The sequence below is a fragment of the Thalia democratica genome, chromosome 8, assembly GCF_965202585.1.
Source record: "Thalia democratica chromosome 8, ktThaDemo2.hap1.1, whole genome shotgun sequence".
In the NCBI taxonomy this organism is placed as follows: domain Eukaryota; kingdom Metazoa; phylum Chordata; class Thaliacea; order Salpida; family Salpidae; genus Thalia; species Thalia democratica.
The window spans coordinates 20,186,683-20,202,460 of NC_139172.1; the positions used below are offsets into that span (position 1 = coordinate 20,186,683).

The following is a 15,778-nucleotide window of genomic DNA, read 5'->3' on the forward strand; positions in this document are numbered from 1 at the left end:
GCTCATCACAGCCACCAAACAGTGACGGTTTCATTCGTGGATCATGGCAGGAATGCGCGTCCACGCGTCAGTGGCGTGGTCGTAAAGTTCAACGGTCTTAAGGACGGTGGCGGTTTCAACGTTGTAGCCGCCAAAACAACCACTCTGCCTTGGAGCACGCCGGCAGCCGAATTAGTTCTCGCTTTGCGCATGGGTCTGATACATTCAATTTTACACATGTCTGTGTTGAACACAAAGTAAGTGAGAGTGGACCATAACCTATCACATCAAACTCCGTGGACAAAGTTTCTGTCCATGAAAGAACAGCAACTGTAGAAGTCGTTTTGGGTGCGAAGAAGTTCATGCTTTATTCGTGTAGCTGTACTTGTGCAAGCTTATAAAACTGTTTCCAGTGCACTCTGCCAACAAGAATAGCTCACAGTTTACCCTTACTAAAATATCTGTAATCGTAAAATTCAGGAGGAAACTTTTTATTTATCTAGATTTCCCCATCAAAGATAAACTTATGATCTGATATGTGTTCAAATTTTTTTGCGGCTTTGTGAACAGGCCCACATAACATCAAGTTGAATTTATTCTGACTGCAATATCTAGTTATGGAGTTTAGTTTAAATTTATTAGGCTTCTTGATTTTTTGGATGTTTTTTACTAGAGTCAGACGTTTTTTACTTCTTTGAAAAACTAAAGAGCTGCGTGTAAGGGGAGGTCGAAAAAAGTACTTTTTCAATTCATGTTCGGATAGCAATAAAAGGCGAGCTTTCAACAAAAAATCTTTTGAAAGTTTGCTCCGTTTACCATAATCATAGGTTATCCATGCATTAGCTGCTTTCAAGACTTGTACTTCTTAGGTAATATCTAACTCAGAACTAGATAGAACTCTGTTCACATAATAATAATCTAATACCAGAAAACTGACACTTTAAGTAGTCGTAGTGAAAAGATGCTCAATATAACAAAAGGTTATATCAGCTATTTTGGATAAGCAGAACTTTTTTGCTAACTGGTTATATGTAGCTGCGGTTTCAAAGTTGACTTTGTCTTCTACTATTCTAGTTACGTTTTCATAAATACTTTCTTTCAACAGATTTTACTTGTTTTGAAACATTGAGCCACAAAGATTAGTTTACGCTGTCCATTTCTTGGAAAAAATATCAAGTTTAACATTGAAGTTAATAAGAATTTTGTATGTACAAACGAACAGGAACAAGGAAAGTTTTGTTTGTGCTGGTAACTATGTTTTAATATACACTTTAAATTATTTAATTGTAAGATAGGGCTTATAATATGTCAGTGATAGATGTTTGATAGTTGTTTAAAAAATACAAAACTAAGTAATCTAATAACCTAACAATTAAATTTATTAAGTTTTACTTGAAGGTTACTTTTTTCTTCAGATTTTAATATGAAAAATGACTGATACGCAACATATATTTCTTACTTTAGTAGGCATGCTTATTTTAAAACATGTATTTTTTACGTAGCTAATAGTATCAAATTTCAAAATGCTCCATCTAATGTATACTAGTGACATAAGCAGTGAGAAATATAATCTTATAAAAATAGAAACTGTATTCTATGTTTTTTTTCTTTTATATCATCATAAGTTTAGTCCCGACCAATAAAAGAGGTAAACTAGCTTTAATACCGATAGACTAAAATAAGTTTTTATTTAGAGAAGCTTTGATTTGACTGTTCTTGCTTATGATCTTATTACAACTTTCTCACATAAAAAAAAAATCATTTTCATTTCAGGTAATGTTTAGTGGTCAATCAATTTTAAGGAGTTGTTTTTTAATTTGATAGAAAAGACTGGAGTTTCAGCGTTTTCACTAATTTCAAAATTCCTAGTTTTTTCTTTTTTTTAGTTTTTGTTTCATCAGGTGCTTTCTTGTAGCATTTTGCTTTGAGTTTTGGGATATTTTTATTTTGTGTTCATTTTCTTTCTTTTATTTTATGTTCATTTTCTTTCATAACTTATAAAGTTACTTAACTTTAGAAGATTTAGTAGTACAATCATTTATTACTTTTACAATTAGTTTAAGCAAATAACTAAGATCTTTAAGTGCTTACAAAAATGTTTAAGATCTCAAACTTATTATAAAATTTTTATATATTGTTATAAAAAACTATATGTTACTAAAAAGCCTAAGAATTGTTAAAACATAGCTTAACAAGTAAAATCGTTTTACAAATGTATAGAAAAACAATTTCTACAGTTATGCTTTGAATTTAAAATATTTTGTTTTAATTTTACTTCTTTGCTTTAGTCCAGCTGTTTTTATTTGTGAAACTAAAAATTAAGCATATTGGCCACTCTTCGAGGAAAAAAAATGTCTGAATGACCAAAATTAAGTATATAAAAAAGCATAGCACAGTTTAAAAAAGCAATTGAAAAAAAAGTTGAAACTAGATCAACTTAATTATTAATCAAAAAGCAATCAAAAATTTGGTATTTAAAAAAAATGTTCAATATACATTTAGTTTTGTAAATAACTAGCTTGAACTTGTTACTTATCCTTAAAAAATTCTAAATGATCAGAATTGGCCCGAGTTTTTAAATAATTTTACTAGCCTTTGATAACCACAAATGGTCTAAGTTGCAGTTTAAGGCGGGACTAAGTGATTTTAAAATGTCTATATATAATAAATTTTTATAAGTTCCATTTTACTCCACAAAAAAAACTTTTTTTTCATAGTATAATTTTATTGAGCAATGTTTCAAAATAAATATTTTTTTATGAGTACAAAATAAATAATCATAAAATAAATTAATCGTTCAGCAAATGTAGGAGTATAATACAAGTTAACGATCAATACTTTATGAATAGCAACAAAAATACTAATTAGAACGAAAGTGGATTATTTAAAAACATTAGCTTTTACACTTTATCTGGGTCTTTATCATTGATCTTTTCATATTTGTGATAACATTTTTAGTTGTTTCGAAGTAATCAAATTAACAATTAAAGCAATAGTAGTTAAAAAATTAAACTTTAAATTAATTGCCAATTTGGTTCTGATAAAAGATTATAAATTGCTTTTACTTTTTGAACAATTCATTTTTATTCAATTGTTTTTTGTTTGATTCTGCATTATATTTTTAGTTTTTGCACAGTTAGGAGTTTATATACCATATAATTTGTTGATTGTTATTTCCTAGTTTACTCTTATTTTTGGTGTTTGATTTTGGTGTATGTCAATTAGATTTGTGAGTATTTAGTTGGCTCTGATATGGGCACTAGTTTAATATTAATAGATTGCTCTTTAACATTTATAATACTAGTAAACTGCTTTATTTGAAATAAAGTACTGCCTCAAGATATTTATAAATCTTCCGATATACAAGGTGAAGCTATTCTAATTTAAGTCAACTTATAGCTAAAATCAGTATATTTCTAATTTTAATCGAATTATAAAACAATTACTTATTTAGGGAAAAAATTCCAACTGCGGTACTTATAACACTCATCAAATACTTTCATGCATTTAGAAGTGAAATCTTTTTAGTTTTCTTTTTTTTTTAATAGTTTTTCCTCTATAATTCATTTGTTTTTTAAGAAACTAGTTGAAAGCTTGTTTGTTATTTACTCCTATGTAAAATTTTAACTTATTTCATTTCTCTATGAGTATATGTTCATCAACATTTTTTTGTAGTGAGTATTTTTTCGATTAAAATATTTTTTATACTACTACTAACATATGCAATAATTAAAATAAAATATTGAGCAGAGATGCCATACTTGAGCTATGGCGCACGAAAGAAAATTTATTATATTTACACTACATTTTATGACGTTTAAAGTGATGAAAAAAAAAGGTCCTAGTTAAAACTTACAAAAAATTCGAAACTTACACTAGATATTTTGGGTCTGCTATAAAGAGTAAAAGCTGAAACTAGGACTGCGGCCCGCGAATACTTTTATTTTTGAAATTTGGCTCACGACCATTAAATGCCTGCCGACTCCTGGTATAAACTTTTTAGAAATTTTACAATTATAAAAGTTTTACATTTTCGTTTAAATTTTCCATGCAAATGTGTTTAAAAAAATTGTTGTAATTTTTACAACAGTAGAAAAACTGTAGCTTTACATTTTTTTTGAGCAAATTAAAAAATATTGCTTACTTCTGCTATTAGTTTGTTTTAAACATATAATTAGTTTTCAACTGATATCTTATTGTTAGCTAAATTACTTTAACTGGAAATTTTTGACTAAATAATTTGTTTACATATCATTGAATATATCTTTCTATTATTAAGACCAGTTAATTACTAATTTTGATTAGTACTTCGTTTTTAGTTTCTTATGATAAAATGTTTCGTTATTGATGTTAGCTTCACAATGTAAGGCAAAATTGTCACGTTGTCAATGAATTAGGTTTGTATTTATATTTATGTTGTTAAAAATTAAAGAACTGGATTACTTATTGATATTTTGCTATCTGTTTTACTGGTATACTCGGATTATTTAAAGATTAAACATTTTTGTACCTGAGAAATATTAGAAAGTTAAGTAGTTTTCTAAAGTGTATTATTAAATACTACTAAAAATACTGTACTAATGAACATAAAAGTTGTGCAACCCCGCTGAACAAAGTCTACACACGACCCTGGTAGGTCTCTTATACGTCATATTATCAATTCTCTTAAAAAACAAAACACAGAATTATTTTTGTGCGTTTTATAGTTGCGTACAAATAAATGTGACTAAAATTAGACACGAATGTACAATGCTAACATAAATGCAATGTTAACTAAAAAATGTACTTTTTATTATTTTGTGTAGTATGACTTGACTAAAATAACACCGCTTTTTACCAAATTTGTCCGTAGATTACTTGTTCTGTGCTAAAAATTATTTTTTTAAATACTTTTTACAAATAGTATCTTCATGGATTTAGTGTAGTTGTAAAAGTTACACTAGTGCAGGATTTACCAAACTCATTTCCATCCAATCACCTTCTTGGCAGAAAATTTAAAAATAATCGCCCCTTTCTAGTTAATTACCCATTCACATTGTAGCTCACTTACTAAATACTTTCCATTTTGGAAAACCCTGCTTTAGTCCAATGATTAAAAAAATCTTAAAATTATCATGAGAATTTATAATAAGTCAGAAAAGATGATAAATAATAACGCGCTTTTTTTAAAAGATTTTAAAAAACCAACAAAATAAGTGCGCCAATTTAAAAAAAGTAAAATAAAAGATAAACTCGATGCAATTTCTGAAATAAAATTAAACTGAAGAATAAAAATCTTTAAACAGTGTATTTTCGAAAAGTCAAACTGTTTTTGTCAGATTTTTCTGGTTCAGTAAATTTAAAGCAAAATTTTGGCTCTTTGAATAAGTTAAATACTAATAATAAAGTACCGATTTTTTTTACTAGCCTTTAATCAAACTAGCTGTTTTGTAAAAAAGGTTTTTTTAATATTTTAAGCTCTATTTAAATATTTAAATTTTATCTCTTACTGATTTTGAGTTTGTGAATGTATTTTCTAACTTTTGCTTATCATTTTGCAAGTTTTGTCAACATTGTTTAAAAAGCTCTTTGTTTTTTTAAGATCAGCTTGTAAATTTACTAAGTACAAGAAGAATGTTATCCTAGGACAAAGGAGTCGGAAAATTGCGGCTCATGGGTTACATACGGTACATGAAGAGTAAAAATGCAGCCCGTGAATAAAACATTGAAACTTACCCTAGATATTCTGAGCAGAGTTGCCAGAATGCATTTGGTTATTTATTAAAATGAACACTGAAGCGTATAAGCTTTTGTTTGTTTGAATTAAAACTTCACACTCTGGTAATTAAAACAATTCGTTTTAAGGAATACGATTCTGAGGTTCGAAGTGAAGAGCAAAACTGAAAATGTTTGCCTACCGACTAGTAGGACATAAAAATGTGATAGATTTTCTAAACTTTTTTAGTAAAGTTTCAGTTAAATTAAAAAAGCTTGGCTTTTAATTAGAAAGAGTTAATTCTTTTAAAGGTCGACATCATTTAATACTATCATACAGAACTTATTTTTCAAATTTTAGTTTGTTAGCAAAAAATAGTTTTTGAGTTGCTGTAGTTTTAAATACTATTTAAAAACTATATTAACTTTATTAACAATTTATTAACATGATATAGTAAAACTATATTAACAAGTAATATAAGATTATATTCGTATACTATTAATTAAAATTTAACTAAACTTAATCTGATTTTCGCATGTGGTTTTTAATTAAAGATATCTTGCATGCTAAACATTTTTGCTTGACGGGTCCTAGTTTGCTGACGTAGATGTTTAAAAGAAACTATTTTTCAAATTTTCGAATAAATTTAGAGCATTTCTTTTATCAAAAATTAAGGAAAAAAAATCAACTTTTATCAGGCTGGTATATGCCTATATGGTATAAGTGTTTTTACAACAACTTTGAAAATTTTTGATTTATTAAAACTAAAGACGTTTATTTTTACTAAATTAATAGCATAAATGGATGGAAGCTACGTATCGATTGAGAGTACTTATTGGATATATAAAGTTTGTTTTAAATATAGTATAAAAGCAACCAATTAAAAAACAGCACCGAAATAAGATATTTATTTAGCCTAGAGATAGATTAAGAACTAAGTAGTAAAAAAAATTGTTGTTATTACCAATGAACTTGTAAAGTTCAAATATTTTATTGAAAAACATCATTAATAACAAGTATTTTCATAGGTTTTTATTGGTATATCATGTGCTTGTTTCTATCTTAGTATTTTTAGCGATTCAAATAAGTTCTTGTGCTTTTTAAATCTAAATAACTAAATTTAGATTATTATAGATGTTTATAACATAACATAAAAGAAAAAACTAGTCAAAAATATGTATATTTATAATATTTTCGACGAAGACTTGCTTTATTTTAGCAACATAAGACAAAAAATCAAAACTGTCATTTTAATAGCTTTGTTTTGTTTTCTACTAGTGAGCGACCATATTGCTTTAATATGTCATATTAATTAAAAGAATAATAAGTATATTCTACTTAAAAAATTAAACTTTTTAAACTACTTCTTAAACATGAGTAAAACAACTTTCTTTTTTATATGTTCTGTGGTTTTTTACTACTTTAATATTTACTTTTATTTTAAACAGTACACTATTTAAGCACGAAATAACTTTTTACATTCAAACGAGTTTTACTAATACACAAACGAGCTAATTTGTAACAATGTTTTTTGAATTTTAGTTGTAAAGCACAAATTAAATAAGCATTGTAACAAAAAGACTAAACAAATAAACCACTCCTGTGTTCACTTTTTATAAGATGAGATTTATTGCTTTAGTAATAATTAAAAGAGAAACAAGTATAAAACCGTATAACAACTGCTGAATTTATTTGCTTTGACAGACGGAAGTCTTCTGTAAAAGTTTAGTGCAAGTATCATTAAAAAGCTATTACTGCGACTGCTTTTTTAAAACATTTTAGTTGTATTTTTAACAAAAACAGACTAAAAACATTTATTTTATTTATAGTGCTTAAAGTTTCGCAAGTTTGTTTGTATGTTTTGTTTATTAGGTTTTATTTATTTATTATTTAAAGTTTTATATGAAGGAACGTTTAAAATTGAATCCTTAGTATTGAAAAAAAAAAACAGTTTAACTTTTAACGAGTTTTTAAGGTGATTGACACAAAAAATAGTAATTAGTGCTGTAGTCGAAATTAAAGCTTGTTTATAACTTAATACTTTTAGAGAACAAATAACCTGATTAATTAATAAATTAAATTAAATTAATGAGAGAGAATTACCTTATTTTATTTGGTAAAGTGTAAAAAAACAGTGCAGCATAATGTTTTTATATTATTGTTAAAACTGCAATATACAGTACTTATTCGTTGTTTTGAATTAACTACTCTACAATGTACGAGTAACCAAAACCATCATACTTTTATTTGAGAAGTCACGTGAATACTTTTAATTAAATAAAAGTTAACAAATGAATTGATTTTTTTTAAATGTCTCGTGATATCTGATTTTTTTATATATAAATAACTAGTTTATCAAATATGTAAAATTCAAAATTAAAGTTGATATTTTTTTAATAACGTAAGGAAAACACTGTACAAAATAAAAATTACATTAAAAACATTTATTAAAATGATTTTTATTTTTAGTTGACTTTAGTAATTACGTTGTGAAAAGTATTGTACTATTAGTTTAAATCTGACTACTAAAACTAACATTAATCTACAGATTTATAACTTCAGTAGTAAAACTTATGTGGTGTTGAAATAAAAGTAAGAGAGTAAAACAGATATCTTTTAAACTTTGTAATCAGATAGCTCCTGTATTTGTTTCAAATATTGAGAAATTGAAGTTAGTAAACATAGATTTATTTAATGCATAAAAAGTTTGATCTAATTAAAACTTTATTACATTGACGTATTTTAAAAATAAATATTTGTTTAAAGTTTGATATAACAAGTATAATCTATTTTAAGATTTCTACAAAACATTTTTAATATTTTCTTAGTTGAATAATCATATATTTTTAAGAAGTACATAGTTGCAATGTTTTACTTTACCTAGAAAAGCATGAACTTTATTACTGAACTCTATTCGATAAATTTAAAACAATACAAATAATAAGTATTTAATTATAAATCTTGTGACATTTGCAGATTTTATTTATGTTTAGTTGTAAGGAGGTAAAACATTTTTTATGCTGAAAAAAACAGAAATTTAAAACATTGTGTTTTTTCCTGTTGTGTTTCTTTTATTTTTGATTTTTTTAAAGAGTTTTTATTCTAAAAAAGAAACATGCAAACTTATTTAAGGATGATTCACATTTATGTATATTATAATCTTAGGATTTGAGAAATTAAACTTAAGGTAAAAATAAAGATAGTTTTTCAAATAATTGTTTAAAGTAAATATTTTTTTTTTTATTTAATTAACTTAAGAAATAAACTTATTAATACTAGTTAGTTTAATAAATTAAGCTTAGAAATAATTTATAAAACAGCAAAAAATTTTAAGTTAAAAAAATATATATCACCATTCTTAATATCTTTAATATTTCTTTGTCACAGACTCGAATAACTTAAAATTTTTAGTTTATAAATTTTTTATATTGTGTTGAAACAAAGCTTTACACTTTAAAAAAACAACACAAAAAAGCCTAAATTGATAGAAAGTAAACACAGAAAAAATCTTTTAAACACAACTAAACGGATAGTTGTTCAAAATAGATCTCGAAAGATGAATAATTGCATTCGTTTTGTAAATATTTAATTTATTTGGATTACAATGCGTTTTTGCATACTTTGCTAAAATGAGAAACACGCTGCGCTGCTTTCTCGTGCAAGCAAGTTCTGCTTCGGCTTTCATCTAAACTTACGCCTGAAGCTCGTTGTTGTTGTATTGTTTTAGACCAGACTGCACCCACTTTTTATACATATAAACTTTTGAGCTTTTAACTGGTGTTTCAGAATATAGTTTTAGCTTATTAGTCTTTATTTAGATTTTTATCAAACAGTTTTTTGTTTTGTTTGATTTTAGTACTTTAAGAGCTAGCAAAAGTATTTTTTATTGTCTTTAATGTAAAGGAGTGTTTGTTTATATACTACAGTGTTTTTACTGTGTAAGCTTTTTTGCATACTATAAGTTAATAAAGAGGTAGATAAAAGAGGTAGAGGTTTATTTGTAGAGATTTTAAGTTAAAAGTTTGAAATATCACTTCATAAAGCTTAAGTCATATTTGCAAGGTTGATTAATTATAACTTGTATGTAGCTTTTTTTCAGTTGTAAAACAAATAATTAAGTTAAAAATTTTAGGCTTAACTTAAAAAATATTTTTGTTATGAATATATTCAATCATATATTAAAATTCTTAGTCTTATCGTAAAAAAATGTGATTAATGGATAGCTAAATAAAAAGTTTATAATTTGAAGTTTTTATTTGAAAACTTTTTGATATATTATCAGATTATTTTTTTATTAAGATAAATTAGTAAGTTCAAAGGTAATAATGACGTATATCCTGCATGAAACTTGTGCAATTAGGTTTTAAAAAGTTTGATGTATAGTTTAAGGAAATAAAATATTTATTGTAAAATATCTTTATTATTTTAAATATTTTTATTTGGTAGATTTCGCCTGATAAAACAGTTCCAAACTTGTCAACTAAGCAATTATTTTTATTACAAAACAAAACTAAAAAAGTTTATACAAGAGTTTAAAGTTATGAGCAACTAAATAATGATTAGAGTAATTAAACTTCTTTACTCTAGGTAAATGTCCAACAGGTTTACTTTTTTAAAGCCGATTAATAAAAAAATTTACAATACACACTTATAAAAAACAATCAGTTTGCTTTCAAAATAAAAAAAATGATAGTTTGGTTTAACACTGCAACCCAATTAAATTAAACTAATGTATGTTAAAATAAAAAGTGCAGTTTTTATTTACAGTAATTATAATAAACAATTGAACTAACCACAAGGCTATCAACAATTGGCTTTTTACAGTAATAAAGGGTCTACTTTATTTTAATTAAATAGTTCAAATAATAAAGTACTGAAAGTTAGTTATCTTATTTTAAAAATTGAATTGTAGTTTTGCCACAGTTTAAGCTATTTAAACTATACATGTGTTTTTTAACACATCAACTTATACTAAAATTATAATATAAAAAAACTGTTTATATATATATATTTTTTTTTCAATTTGTCGACGTTTACCATCAAATTTTGGGTATAACTTTTTATAGTATCCTTTAAACTTTTTATTCAGCTATTAAGTTTTGCAATTGTAAAATTAATTTTCAAATATGTTTTTATTTTATAATAAAAACAAAACTTTTAGTCTAAAATTTAGGCCATTATTCATATTCTTTTACAATAACTTTAAAATTAATGGGAAACTCATGCGGAGGAGAAAAAATCTGCTCACTGATATTGCTCGGAATGGAGCAGGCCGGCAAGTCTTCCATAACGAGAAGGTTGAAAGGAGAGGGATTCGAAACTGAGTGGAGCCCGACTGTCGGGTTCAGTTGTGACGAAATTGACGTCAACAAACAGCGATGTTACGTTTATGACGTCGGTGGTGACGTCACGATGAGGGGTCAGTGGGTCAAGCATTCGCGGGTTTGCGACGGGATAATGTTTGTCGTCGATGGCGGAGAAACGTCGTCTGTTGAAATGTCGAAGAGTCTTCTTGTGGACTTGTCTGCGCACGATGACTTTTCTCGACTTCCTATTCAGGTTTGTACATTAAAATTAGCAGCAAAGTCATTTTTTAATCTGCTGGCTCTAAAGTTATAAGTAAAAAATTGTGAATCAAACTAAGTTAAAGTTATAAAATTTTACAGTTTGTAAAAACAACAAAAAAATGTAGTATAATAAAAAAAATTATTCTAATTAATGTAATTTTACAAAGAAAAATTCACAATGTTTTAAGAGTGTGGTAGGCATTTAGCGAATTTTTTAGAAGAAAAAAACTAACAATAATCTAATTTCGATTTTTTTTTCAACCTAATATTTAAAACTTAATTTAATTCATGCCTTTATTTTGTAAATAAAAGGGTAAAAATAAAACGTATTTTTGTACAGAAAACATCGATTACCGTAAAAAATTGTACTAAAGACAATGCAAAAGTTATAAAAAATATTAATAAGTTTATATTGTAAAACATTGTTTTTTCAAGGTTGAAAGTTTGTATTTAATATTCTGTGAATCTTAATAAAAAAATCAGAAAGTTTTTGTTTCGATATTAAAAAAAAAAAAAACTAAAATTAAATCCCAGGTATTATGATGCATTAAATGTTTTTTACTCAGACTACTTTTTTTTCAAATAAATAATAAGGGTATAAAACCAAAATTAAAATGTAGTGTGAGTTTAAACAACTAATTATAGCATAATTGCCTTAGCAATTTCATTACTTTGTTAATTAAACCTTATGATTTTAATTGTTTTTATAGGGTAAATAACATAAAAATATGAATTTGACATTTTTGTAATGATAATAAATTACTACTTAAGAGAAGAAAAATCAAAAAAGTTAAAAAACAAAGTACTATTGTTTTATACTAAAAGTAGGTTTTTTGCTGAGTATTGCTAATTAGGTTCAAAAAAGTTGTTTTCATAGCTACGCGTGTTTACTTAGATCAACTTAGTTGTTACTGTTTTGTTGTTATTGTTTTTATTTTCATTAAACTATACTTTCTTTAGTACTTCACTTTGTTTTTGTTGAGATGACAACACAAAACAAGTGAAAATAAATAGTTGGGTGGGTGTCAGAATGGGACAGCGGCGCTTTAGCACGGTCGTCAATTCAGCACGGTGCGCTACTTTAGCACGTTGAGTAATTTTATCACGAAGGGTCACTTTTGCATAGCGTCACTTTAGAACGGGGGTCACTTTTGCACGAAAGCTTTTCAATAGGAGGATTTAATAGAAAATCTAAAAATGTTAAAGTTTGTTACATTTTAATCATATACATTTTAAACTAAATAAATTATACGATAAGATATTAAATGTTATAACTCAACAATACGTTAGCATATACTTTTAAAATTAAAAGAAAGCTGAGGTTTTTCAAGACTTTGTATAAAAACTCAAGAATTCAATGTAGCAAAACGGTAAAAAAACAATTTAAAGTCTGCTTTTAGAGACTTCAGTGTATACTTATTTACTAATTTTGTAAATAATGTGTAATTCTTTTAAATTCTTTATATCAAATGATTATATAACGTTTTTACATTCTAAAATATACACTTTCTTTATTTTTGGGCTAGAACGTTTAGTAAAACTAAGAAGTATCTTCAAATATTAACCCTATTTAATTAAAAAATTAAACAAATTATAAGTTGAAATAATTTTTAAAAGAAATTATCCTTATAAATTTAATTAAATAGATATATAAATTGACCAAAAAGCTTGAAAATTTTATTCTATATTTATTGAAACAACTATATTTTTTCATATATGTAATTTAATTTCATACAAAATAAACTTGTTTTAGATTAGATGTAGTCTGTGTTTTTCAACGTGAAAATAAATGTTTAAAGTTGTACTTTTTAGTAACTTCTTACAAAAACGTATTAATTTACAGAAATTTTGCACAATAATCATTCTTACTTTTTATTAATCAAAAAACCAACTAATAAGATTTATAAAGTCATAAATTATATAATTTAATATGTTTACTAACGCAGCATTTGTATTTTTTAAGACGTTTCAATTCTAAAAATTATGAAGTTGTTGATAGAAATTCGTGCAGCAATTAATCAATTATTGAACTTTTCTTTTTAAATGTATTACCCTGAAAAACATCTTTAATTCTAGTTTTACTATTTATGCAACATTTTTGTTATAAGCCTTTTATTCAATACATAAATATAAAAATTGGTGAAACGTAAAAAAAGGAACTCAAGATTTCTTTATGTGTGTATGAACGTTGTCTATGAACTTAAATTTTTAAGTAATTATAACTAATGTGTCAAGAAAATATAATCTTAAAACATTAAAATAAGTCTTTTTTTTAATAGTTATCATCAAAACTTAAAATAACATAATAAAAATTTAATAAAAGAAGTAAATTCAGTTTTGTTTTTAAGTATGTAATACTTTAACTTTATAAAACTTAATAACAACTTAAGTTAGAAATAAATTGTTTTAATACTTATACCGGTAAAACTAGTTACTAATCAAAAAAATTTTTTAGGTTTGTAGTGTTTGCTTAATCTTTTTAGTTATATTTGTTTATTAAACCTTGTTATATATACTACTTTTACACCGTTTTCAAAAATTACTTAGTACTACATTTGATTTTTTTTTTAAATACTTCCAAAATTAATTTGTAAATTAAGTTTGAATTCTTTACGAATCTAATGCGTTTTTACTTTTAATTTTTCAGTTTTGTTTTCCTACATGTGTTTTATATATTACAGAGTTCTAAATATTTATAATTAAAAATCTATTATCGAAAGACTTTCAAATGAAAATTCAAAAAGATTTGGATTGTGCAAACTAACGCTCATTCCAAAAAAATTGTTTAAAAAAGACGCTTTAAGCAAAAATAAGAAAATAAAATGACGCTCTGTGATAAACTGACGCCCTTAAAAAGTGACACTCCATGCGAAAGTGACCCACCGTCCTAAAATGACGCAGTGCAAAAGTGACCCATCGTTCTAAAGTGACGGGCCATGCTAAAAAGACCCCCCGTGCTAAAGTAACGCCGTACAAAACTGACGCACCGTGCAAAAGTGACCCACTTTGCTAAAGTAAGGCATCGTGCTAAATTTACGCCATGCTAAAGTGACGCCGTGCTATTCTGACCAGCTCCCTAAATAATTACTTATACATTTTACTATAATGCAATAAACGACCAATACTTAAAAATTAAATGTATGCTATTTTCATTTTCAATGTGTTATTGTTTTTAATATTTTAAGTAAAGTAATTAATGAAGAAAAATATTGACTAAAACGTGCAAAACATATTGTACTGCATAGAAATGCTGATTTTTACGTTATACTTGATTTAACCTTTATGTTTGCTAAGTTAAGCTACTATTAAAACAGACAACATAGTAATTTGATATTTTATGGTCATGAGATGTTTTTTTATCATATTATTTTAGGTAATGATAAACAAGTCGGACAAGTTTCGAGAACAGCAACTTACAATTTCTGATTGGGAAAAGTTTATTAAGAAATCGAATTTAAACTGTGACGTCACACTTTGCAGTGCTATGAAAAACGAAGGCATAAAACCCTCAGTTATGATGCTAGTAAAGAAAATAAACAAGAGAAAAAAATAAACACTTAAATATAAATTAGCTAAACCTGAATAATCAATCAAAAGATCAATCATAGTTGTATAAACTGAACTTATCTTATATTGCATCTTTCACTTTTACATACTTATAAATTTTCTTAACTCTTTTAGTTGTAGCTGGTCAGCTTTTCTTGTTATACACTTAAAATAGTCAAAAACTAAAAAGTTTTTTAATGGATTTATAAGTTGAAATTAAAAAAAGTATTTTTTATTAGTCATACTTCTGAAAAAATCTAAACACCTTTTATGTTTTAATAAAATAAATATTTGCGTTTTACTAGAAATTTTTTAAATTAAGAAAACTCAGAAAAATTTACTCCGTTAAAAAGAATATTTTTTATCATATATTAGTTGTTATTAATTTTTTTTTAAATTTATTTAAACTATTCTTTTTATTTGTTTTATTGTTAGAAATTAAGTGTTTTTTTTTAAATCATAATGTTTATTTTTACATTCTACTTGCTGTCTTTTTTGTGTACAGTTTAAATTAAATTGTTTTATTATTGAAAAATTTTACTAGTTATGTAATACCGAAAAAATAGAATGAAAACTATAAATTGATAGTAATGTGAAATATGTTTTTGTTTTTATTTCGTTTGGTTCTATTTTTGAATTACTGAAACAAATTTAGTATATTTAAAAGTGTTTTCAATTTTGGTGTGTTATAAGTATCATATTAACGATATTTCTTAACTTAACTTTATTTGAAAAAAATCTTGGCTATACAACTATAGCTTTTATTAAACAATGGTTTGATTAACTTTAACTTCTATTTAGTATTAGACTCAAACATTTTAATTATAACTAATGCAATTTTATATATTTAGTTTTTTAAAAGTTTTAGTTATAGTAAAAATTTATCTAAACTTTAAAAAAAATGTTAAAAATAAAAACTTATTAGTTTTACTTTCAACAGTTTGCTTATTTATTTTGCTGTCCTTATTTTTGTAGAATCAGATTATTTTTC

At 25.3% G+C, this 15,778-nt stretch overlaps 1 protein-coding gene across 1 annotated transcript; it reads left to right on the forward strand.

Annotated features, from left to right (window-relative positions):
* Positions 1-10,864: 10,864 nt before the first annotated feature.
* On the forward strand, positions 10,865-15,058 carry LOC145842715 (ADP-ribosylation factor-like protein 4D). The gene is made up of 2 exons (XM_082950194.1): positions 10,865-11,233; positions 14,615-15,058. The coding sequence occupies exons 1-2, from the start codon at positions 10,886-10,888 to the stop codon at positions 14,792-14,794; spliced, it is 528 nt and encodes a 175-aa protein (XP_082806320.1). The 5' UTR covers positions 10,865-10,885; the 3' UTR covers positions 14,795-15,058.
* Positions 15,059-15,778: the final 720 nt, after the last annotated feature.

Excerpts from the sequence above, each read along its gene's own strand:
- LOC145842715 (XM_082950194.1), top strand. The coding sequence starts at position 10,886 with ATGGGAAACTCATGCGGAGGAGAAAAAATCTGCTCACTGATATTGCTC. Across the intron at positions 11,234-14,614 it reads TTTCTCGACTTCCTATTCAG|GTAATGATAAACAAGTCGGA; the intron begins GTTTGTACATTA and ends ATATTATTTTAG.